Source organism: Teleopsis dalmanni, chromosome 1 (genome assembly GCF_002237135.1).
Source record: "Teleopsis dalmanni isolate 2A chromosome 1, ASM223713v2, whole genome shotgun sequence".
Lineage (NCBI taxonomy): Eukaryota > Metazoa > Arthropoda > Insecta > Diptera > Diopsidae > Teleopsis > Teleopsis dalmanni.
Genome location: NC_051846.1, coordinates 62358740 through 62369839, shown reverse-complemented (window position 1 = coordinate 62369839; position 11100 = coordinate 62358740). Strand labels below are relative to the sequence as shown.

The 11100-nt window shown below is 27.3% G+C and overlaps 2 protein-coding genes across 2 annotated transcripts in view; both read left to right on the top strand.

The window, feature by feature from the left end:
- The window catches only part of LOC119686237 (arylsulfatase B-like), a gene marked incomplete at its 3' end in the record, with an annotated part of 83681 nt that overhangs the window by 37990 nt on the left and 34591 nt on the right, over positions 1 to 11100 (top strand).
- Positions 4728 to 10177, top strand: LOC119686313 (arylsulfatase B-like). Its single transcript, XM_038100903.1, has 7 exons — positions 4728 to 4868; positions 4947 to 5106; positions 5194 to 5420; positions 5488 to 5746; positions 9022 to 9179; positions 9248 to 9989; positions 10049 to 10177. The coding sequence occupies exons 1-7, from the start codon at positions 4734 to 4736 to the stop codon at positions 10141 to 10143; spliced, it is 1776 nt and encodes a 591-aa protein (XP_037956831.1). The 5' UTR covers positions 4728 to 4733; the 3' UTR covers positions 10144 to 10177.

The window sequence follows — 11100 nt, the reverse complement described above, 5'->3', positions numbered from 1 at the left end:
TTTTTTATTGCATTTGTTTATTTTTTCATTTCTAATGTTATTATCTTCCCCATCTATATGTGTATGCAATATTATATCACATAAGATCCTACCAATGTCTGGTATTTATAATATTTGTCGACTACTAATTACCTACGTGATACTAGGGGCAACGGTTGCTTATTAAATAATTTATTCGTATTATAATTATTCGCTACAGAAAATGTTTGAGATTGTGTTATTATCGGCAGTATGATCTTATTGTTGTTAGTACCTAAACCAGAAATCTTACGTTACCAAGGTGTAGATTTGAAGAAAAACTCAAGATGGCTGTACACTATGTTATGGTTGTGGTAGACTTGTAGGTTGTCAAAAAGAGGTTTGCTAAAATAGGGATTAAATCAAAAGAGCAACCCCCAGGTTGATAGGTATGTTAAGTAGCATAAAAATCTGTCATACATACAGGTTGTTCATAGAATTTATTTAGGCATCAGTTTACTCCGACACTTCGATTCTAGTAGAAGCGATAAGTGAATGTGCGATCGTATGCAGCTGTAGTTCGAAGGGTGTCTACCTATAACGGTGTTGTGGCTAGTCATTTGTACAGATGTTAAATGAGAACAAATGAGAACTAATCTTAAAAATAGGAGAAGCAAAACTCTTTACTCAATCACATCCAGTTGGGTCAAACGAAAAGTGTTGGAGTACTCCTATTCTATCTCTGCTTGATACTAGAAAATCTACAACATTTTATTTGAAGAGCTCATTGTCTTGTATTCAGTAATTGTCAGGTTTTGCTTAACTCTGCTGGTGTCAAAACCTTATTAATTTCTATTTTTTTTGAAGACTTAAAAATTTGTGATAATAATAAGTTATCATTTACTTCTTGAAATTATAACTTCGATATTTTAAAATAGCAAAAATTTAAGCAATTTCTTTGCGTAGAGATACAAGAGCAAGTCAAGAAGGCTTTGGAAAACAGTCAAAAAATGCCAGCAGCGTTATTTATAATGCCTGTAGTAATTAATGAAAATAAACAATCTTTGTATTTTTTTCCCAAATGGTAAAATATCAAATTTTTGAGAAGTGATCACATATCTCCATCTAAAGACCAAAAGAGATCAAAGTCAATTTATATATTGATAACATTATATCTGAATCAATCTTTGTGAGTAGGATGGGTAAATGAATTTAAAGAATATCATATATCCAATTGTGATGCATCATATTCGTGGCTTCTATTATTATTAAATAATAGGATATGAAAGCACCCCGACCTAAAAGATCTATTGCGTGCTTAAAGGCCGAACTAACACAATTCTAGACTATTTATAAATCTCGTAATTTCTATTTGATTTGGGACTAAGATCCCACTTCCAGAGTATTCGAGTCTACGTCTTGCCTTTGGGCAGTTCCATAGGAAATGTTCTGATGTTTTCTACTCCTCATGACTGAATCGACAGGAAACACATTCTACCGCACTTATGATCTTCATCGGGGCTTCTAATTCAGAATGTTAAACTAAAAATCATCAAAATGTGCGATATTGTTTTGACTGACCCACGAGTGAAAGTTTTAGAGTTTCTTAAAGCCACAAACATGTCTCGTGATGTGATGATTTTATGTTTGCATATATATGGTTGCTCATTGTGAAGCATAAAGTGAATTGTATTACTAATTCGAAATAGTGTTAATTAATTTTATTACTATTCGATTAAATATAAACTGTTTACCACATCTATTATTAAATTAACTAATCACTCTTTACAAAATATTTTCCTTGATAAAATATGGTAATATGTTAAGTTGCTCCATAAAAGGTACTACGTTCCTCGTTAAGATGAGAATATAAATAATATCAAACCTTAAAGATATCGTTTTAAATCAAATGAGTACATTAAACCGGTAATTTGTCAGCGAATAAATATTAAAAACTTGCATATATGCGAAATATATTTTTAAAAAAGTTTTATCTTGAAAAAAAAATATAATTTATATACTGTTTATTTCATGAGAAATTGGTTTTGTTTTTAAATATAATTTAAGTATATTTTTAACATCTATTATTTAAATTCAAATTACTTTCAACTCAAATTGCAGTCAAGCTGGATGGCTTAATACTCCAAATGTATGTTGAAAATATTCAAAATACCACCATTTCACTACATTATCGGCACAATTTAGAATATCCCTCAATTAGAAAGCAAATTAGATCAACTCGCACACGCCCTTAGTTACAAATATCTAAATGCATTTAAATGATTAGAAAAAACTTAACAAATGCTTATGTTAATTAATATTTATTAAAACGACAAAAACATAAATTAAAATTTTTTAATTTATGACAAGAGATAAGAGACACCTTCTACGATGTTATATATAAATATATATAATAAAATGTTATTTTTAATACTTTTTTATCAAATGTCAACTTTTCAATACAAATTACAACAGAAATATTCAGTAAAATATTTTAATATATTAAAATTTAAAAATATTTTTAAATGCTTAATTTTCGAAATCGCATTAGACTAAGCGAAAGTCAATAGAATGCAGTTTTTTTTATCTTTACTGAAAATTGTTACAAAATATCATTTGCTTTAAAGAACCACGTTTCGGAAACCATAACTCCAAAACTTGTTCTCTAAAAAAGGTTTACTAATATGTTTTCTTATAGCATTTAAAACGAATTAATCCTCATCGATTGACACTAAATATTTTTTTTTTAATTTAGTTGATTAAGTTTATCATATTTAGTATAAAAAGGTTAAAATAAAATTAATTTTTTAATTACTTACACTAGTGAGCAAGAAAAAAATTGGTACTTTCGCCTTTCACATAATTATTTATTAAATAACTAATCATTTTTATTTACTTTACTTTACAAAAAAAAAAGTTTTTATAATAACCTTTTATTATGTTTAATTAATGTTTAATCTTTTATTTGTATTAATTATTATTAATAGATTAGATTTAAGTTACAAATATTTATTATACGACAAAAATAAAAAATTGAGATATAAAGATAGTTTTGTTTTTCCAGTACTCCCCATCTGAGTACACTTTAAATATTTGTGTAAACAAATTATTAAGTTATTATTAATTTAATTAATAATTACATATCTCAAGCATGTCATTAAATCGATTGATGGCAATATACTTGCTTACCAATTATTAAATGAGATATCATTAAACTATTTTATTCCACAATTACTTTTAATGCTCCAATTAAGATGTGATCTCATATTTAAATGTAAAAAAAGAGTGTGAACGCTATTATAATTACTTTTTAATATTATATTTACTTTTATAATATTATACAAGAAATACTAGTACTTATAATCTGTGGTTAAAGTTACTGATGCATATTCTACTACGTATATTAATATTTTTTGAAAGAGTATAGCTAAAACTCATTTTTTAGACCTAGTCTAAATCTATTTGTAAAAGAAAAATTTAACCGGCCATTATGATGAACCAAGGTTCATAATAATAAACACAGCAGACTATAAAGTAGCTATGATAATTAAATATAATCAGGTGGCATTGAAATTAGAGAGGGAGTTTTAAGAAAAATTAAATACACTTACACATCAGAAACATGTATGGATTGTATAGGAAACATTGCAGTTGTAGATAATGAAAAGTCGAATTAACTTAAAGCAGCATCTCTGCTTGCATTTACAGAAGCTTTCTACTGTATGAGAAAGAGGTCCATTTTGTTGGTATTTTATTTTTCAGAAAAAAACTGAAAAAAGGGTATATTAGGTCTTTTCAAAACGCGATGGAACTTATTATTTTTCTTATTATAACAAGGGAATGCTGTACACTACAATTTAGATAGTTTATGTTTATTAGATAAAAACTAGTGTCTTTAACGATCTTGTTTTGTTCGAAATATGGTGTGGATCAAAAAATAGATTCGTTAGCTGTTGCTCATTTCACCTAGTAGTTACGAAAAATCTTTTCAAACGTTTTAACGTTTATTTTATGAAGGCGCTATATACTGGCCTTTGAAAGGCCTATTTTATTGGGATGGTAATTCAACCAGCAGTGCCTTGTCAAAAATGCGATAAGAATATTTATGTTCTCTCTACTCAATACAAAAAATCGATTTAACATTAGGTTATGCTATACTGGCGAGCCCTAGGGGATCCACTTGGATCTATTGGACCAATATATTAACGTATGTAGAGGGATTTAACATTAGTTCATTAAGTTGATGAAGCTCTCAACTCTCTCAGTTCGTAAATTGAGATTACTTTAGGTATAAAAGTTTTTTTTTATGTACTCTATCGCTAAAATGTGAAACTGCGTATAACACTTAATTGTGTGATCGTTATTTTGTGAGATAGTTAGCATTTCAAAATCTCAACATGATTTATTTATCTAATTGTTATTATTAAAAATTAATTTCGTTCATAAACACTAACTTAATAATTGTTAAAAAAAATACTTTCTAAAATACATATAATTTAATATGTAATTTATAATTTAATAATGTTAAATTTTATGACAACAAAAATGTATATAAATATATTTTGTTGACTAGTGTAAAAGAGTTTTACTATGTCGTGTGCTGATTGAGTATTAGCTTTAATGAACCCAAAATCAACGTAAAACGACAAGTTTTAAAACCGTTTTGAGTTCATTACAGTTTAGTGTTCTACAGCTAAGCAAAGACTACAGACTTATCAGTTAATTAAATATTAAATATTTTAGTTAGAAGCGCTAATTATAGAAAATAATACAAAATGCTTTACGGAGTGAGATTAAAAATGATTTTTTGTTTATTAAAAATATTAAGTATTTTTATTGTAAACAATGCTGAAGCCAAAATAAAGCAACCAACATCACCACATATTATAATGATCTTAGCGGATGATATGGTAATTAAACATATAAAATATATATAATAAAAAAGTGATATCAAAAGTGTCCATTGATAATTCTAAATAAATCAAAAGGGTTTCGATGATGTTAGTTTTCATGGTGCAAAAGAATTTCTAACACCCAATATTGATGCCTTAGCCTATCATGGTAGAATATTAGATCGTCTATACGCGCCATCAATGTGTACGCCATCAAGAAGTGCACTACTTACAGGAAAATATCCCATACATACAGGTGGAACTAAATATTCTTTCAATATTTATTTGTTGAATGGATATTCTTATTTAATATGAATATATATTCATAATTTTTTTGTTAAAGGTACCCAACATTTTGTCATTAGCAATGAAGAACCATGGGGATTATCAACGAATGTTACAACAGCAGCAGAAATATTTAAAAAAGCTGGATATGCTACAAATTTAGTTGGGAAATGGCATTTGGGCTTTGCTAAAACGGAATATACACCAACATATAGAGGATTTGATTACCATTATGGTTATTGGGGTGGATTTATAGACTATTATCAGCGCAGATCAAAAATGCCAGTAACCAAAAATTAACATTAATATGCTAATAGAAGTTTAAAAAATTTATTATACATTTATTTATTAGGTTCCAAACTATAATATGGGATATGATTTCCGTCGCAATTTGAATTTAGAATGCGATAAACTAGATACATATGTAACTGACTTATTTACTAATGAAGCCGAGCGTATTATCATTAACAATAAAAATACAAAGCCGTTGTTTCTATTGGTTAATCATTTGGCACCTCATTCAGGCAATGAGGATAATCCGCTGCAAGCACCGGCAGAGGAGATAAGAAAATTTAAGCATATTAAAGACCCTAATCGCAGAATATATGCAGGTATATATATAAAAGTTGATTATTTAAAAGCTTTTACAAGAAAATAACTACATTTTCATAAACCTAATAATAAACCTTATAATATATATTAATATACATATACGTTTATATGTTATATATGCACATAGTTTGGATGGAAGCATGAGAGGTTGAAGACCCCAAATAAATCCTATTTTCATATACGAATGTATATTCATTATAAATGCACGTTGACTGTTTAATAAGCTAATGATTTCTTAAAAATACTATATGCAAGTTCCTTTAAAATGAATTTTTAGCGACGGACTTGTAAACAGATATTTATATTAAATAAATAATTAAATTCACTTCCATAATTAATTATAACTAAATAGCAATTAATAGCCTAAAAGCGAAGGAACTAGCAGTCCAGTTCCTTATATTTAGTTAACTTTAAAATTAATTTTAATGCTAACTCACAAATAAATAAATAAATAATAAATGAATAGCTTACAGTATATATAGAATATACATATCTATATAAATATTTTATATATGTACTGTATATTACAAATCAAGAGAATCCAAAGCCAACTATAGGTCGGTGATGATTCCGATATTTTGGCAGATAACAAGATTCAATCAATTTTAGGTAAAAATTTTTTTTGAGAAATGTGTGATCATAATTTTATTTCAGTATACGAAAATTTGAAGTTTAAACTTTTTGTTTTGAAAACCTTTAATTCAGTTTAAATAATCCTTAAATCTTTTTTTAATAAGAATTGCAACTTTTAGGTCTCATTTTTAATGATACATTATTTCTTTTTCTTTTTGTTATAATCGCTCTATTTTTCGAGAAAGATACTCTACTTTTTATAACATTTTAAAGGTTTAAAAACTTTTTAGACAAAAATAGACATCTGTTGCAACATGTTCATTACTTCCATTTCCATTTTAATCATTTTATATTCCAGAAAGAAATATTTTACTTTCTAAAAAATATCTAAGGAACTTTAACTTTAACCAGGATACCCATGATTTATTCCCATATGCCGTTATTGTTTGCCTTTAATTAAAATACGCTGCCATATAAAACAATAATTATGCTTATACAAACTAAAAATAAAAAAAGATAGACAATAGTAAAATAAAATAAAAAGAAAAGTGATATCTATATATAGGGATTAAAATATTATAAATAAAGCCATGTACATAGGATAGGACCTTGAGAAAAATAGAGTAACGTTGCCTTATAAATTCAATACATTCAATAAAAGCGTTCTTCATAACTCATTAATCTTCAATACTATTTATAAGTTTTACGATAATGTACCTCGATTAATACTGATAATGGAAGACCTTCCCGTGTTTGTCATCAATTTGACGTGGAAATCAATTTGTCATTACCTTTCATTTTCCGAATGTGTAAATTGTTAAGAGAGAACTTTTTAAAACTTAAAATGTGAACTAATAGCAAATTAATAAAAATATAATAAAAACTAATTCTTTAAGTATTTAAATAAAAATACTCAAGCGTAGAGTATTAAAATTAATACAATAAATGTAAGGCAAAAAATATGAAAACTAATTAGAACACGTATGAGTAAAAAAACCTTAACAAATTAAATAGAATAATAAAAAAATTAATAAATTAAATGAAAAAATAAAAAAAACTAATAAACGCAACTTAATAAATATTTATTATTTAGAAAATAAAATAATGCGACAAATAATTAAAAGTAAACAAAATAAACATATAAAAAATAAACAAAAAAAATATATATATTAAAAGATTAAATAAAATAAAATGAATAAGTATGGCCACGTAAATAATCTTGAAATAATAGAACTAAAATAGGCATGAGTAGGAATAAATTAAAATTATCAATAAATAATTGACAATAATAAATTAAAATAATATAAACCCAACTATGCTTCTATGATTAGAAATGTAATGTTACATTCTCTTCGAAATGTATCTAAAATATTTAATGTGGGAGCATATGCAAATAATTGTTTTTAGTGGGTGGATTGATATGTTAGTAAAATATATCTTCAAATCTTCGGTGAAATGTCAATTGATTGTGCCTTTTTGGTTTTTCGGTTTTTTTTTTTGATGAGTTAATTTTGGAGAACACAGAGTATTGGCTTCGAATAATGTCTCTGTCTGCGGTCCTCGATCATTGTCTTCCAGGTTCATACGACTGTGACAGAGTCGGTTAAGCCAACTGAAGACCTGTGTGCCATCTATGTAATTTAAAACCAAATATAACATTCCCTCTTTGTTCCATTTTTTTAATTCGTCAGACATACATGAAGTGATACTATACAACATATCTAGCCACGGTGAAATCAGTTGAATTCATTTAAAATAGACGTAAGAAGAAGACGAAGAGTATACCACTCACCTACTATCACTTACTAATAGATGTCGCTGCAAATCTATGAGTAAATTGAATATATTTATGTTAATTTGAAATAATTTTAATAATTCAAATAGAATCTATTTTACTCTATTACCTTTCAATATTTTTCGGCAAAGACCCATAAAAGCTAGATTATTGGCATAATCTTGTTTTATAAACATCCTAAATTTTTTCTTATAATAATTATTGCGTGTTGTCACTCTTCTTTTGAGGTTAATTTTACAATGAGAAGAAACTATAAGGAAGATCCGAACAAATTATAACCTGTTAGTACAATGTTGCCGATATGATACAATTAATGGGGTCTCAGAGTAATATGTGTATTTTTGAAATACTCTTTCGTTTCTGACCAATTAGGGTCTGTTTCTTAATAAAGTTTTTCATTTACAATTACTGGTAATATACTTGATCCACTACTTAGTCAGGTAGTTGTTTGTTGTTATGACAATACTGGCAGTAAAACAGTTGTTTGGCCCATGTAATACCTTGTCGACAATCTCGATTTCATTTCATTTATAATCAAAAAAAATATATATTTAAATAAATAATATTTTTTTTTAAATATGTATTTTTACATATATTTATAAATATATGTTTATAGAAACACTTTTTTTTTATAAATAAAAAGGTATAGGATGTAGATAGGAACATTTGTCAATATATATAAATGAAATTATCAAATATACTTGTATAAAGCAACCACTTATATGAAAGACATGAGTAACAGTTAAAAAAAAACAAAAAGAATTAGTTCAGTTAATTAAGTTAATAATTAAATTAATTATTATTATTATTATTATTATACTATATATTATATAGTATATTTTATTATTATTATTATTATACTATATATTATATATTTTTATAAACTCTATCTTTATTATTTAACAGCTATGATTTCAAAATTGGATGAGAGCGTAGGTCGTATAACAGCTGCTTTGGAACGTGCAAATATGTTAGAGAATTCTATTATAATATTTTACTCAGATAATGGCGCGCCATCAGTAGGTTTATTTTCTAACACCGGCAAAAATTGGCCATTAAGAGGAGTAAGTAAAGCCTAAAGTTAATATATCAAAAACACAACAATATCAAATTTCAACCAAATATTTTACAGCAAAAAAATACGCCATGGGAAGGAGGAGTGCGAGTTACAGGTGCCATTTGGAGTCCATTAATTGAAGCACGTGCAAGTATTTTTAAACAGCCTATATATGTTGGTGATTGGTTGCCTACTTTAGCTGAAGCAGCAGGTGTAGAACTACCAAAGGACTTTGAACTTGATGGCATAAGTTTATGGTCTGAGCTAAAAAATGATAATACAGAAACAAATTACAAAGAGCGCGAAATAGTACATAATTTGGATGATATATGGAATGTAGTTTCATATATGCGTGGACCATGGAAATATATTAATGGCACAACATCGAATGGTGCTTATGACAATCTAATAACTTATCGCGAAGAATACGACGTTGATCCAAGAGAACTACGTTATGTTGTGGAAGTGAGAAACTCAGCTACATCAAAAGCATTAAGAAAATATGATAAATATCGACTGACGATGTATAGAATTGAGCAATTACGTGATAAGGCCGCTGTAAAATGTGGTAATCTGCAACGAAGTTGTAATGCGCTACTTGAGGAATGTCTTTTTAATTTAAACGATGATCCGTGTGAACAAAATAATTTAGTTTGGGATACTGCTTATAAGAACATATTAAATGATATGCGTGAAAGTGTAGAAAGTTATCGTAAAAGCGCTACTAAACCACGCAATTTACCGGGACAATTGGAATATGATCCAAGTAGACATAATTGTGCATGGACAAACTTTCTAGAAGAAGCACCAACAAATAGTATGTTATATTCTTTTAATACAGAAAATATTTGAATTTAATATATATAATTATATTAGATACCCTGGATTGTGGATATCATGGACCTCCTTGTCTCGAAACAACTGATGTAGGAGGTAGAAACTCTATAATACACATAAATAAATTTATATAAAATTTTTTATAGCTTTAAAATGCACTAATAAATATTATTTAATGTCAAGCAAATTACATACTTTTGAAACTTGTCATCACTAAGGACGCAAAATGAGTTCAACTCAAGAGACCATAGAGTAAAAATGATTAACCAGGATTTCAGAAGGATAATTTTTATAAACATAACATTTAATCGTAAAGTAACTGTAATCGGAGGGATAATTTGAATGATTCACTTAAATAGCAAAGACTAGAATTGATCAACAAAAAATGAAAATTGATCAACAGTGTTCCAATAATTTAATACGAAACCCGACACAAGTTTGGTAAATCCCCAAAAGTTTTTGCAACTTGTCACATCCACCATATTCTTCAGATTTGGCACTTTGTTTATTCGATTTTTTTTTTCTCAAATTTTTTATTAATAATCTTATATTTAGAATAATTAAATTTCAAGATTTCTAATGATGGGTATTTGGCAATACTCGAAACAGCTATATAGACAAGCAAAAATTCAATCAAATAAAAATAATAAAATCTTAGTTGTTGGAATTCACTATTGTTCAAAACCTCTCTATAAAATCAATAATCTAGACAAAAATGACATTATCATGACCATATAAAAAAACAGTTGATCAAAAACTGAGCGCTAGCAACACACTAACATATATATTAAGCAATATTAAAAGTATTCATCGTTTTTCGTCACCAGATGGTGTTGATATTTTTTTATAGTAATAAGTTAACCAAATTTTTCGCCCATAAAAGGCAGAAGTTCTACACCGATGGAATTATGACAATTCCCGAAATATTATAAATGGCCATAAATAATAATAATAACGACCAATAAATACTTAGGCCGTGTGCGAGTTTGAGTAAATTGATGGTAAATTGTGGGAAATAATAAATTATGTCGGTATGGCAGCGAATATTGATATTTACCAGAATTTCGAGTAGGGTAGTTTAGATAAAAATT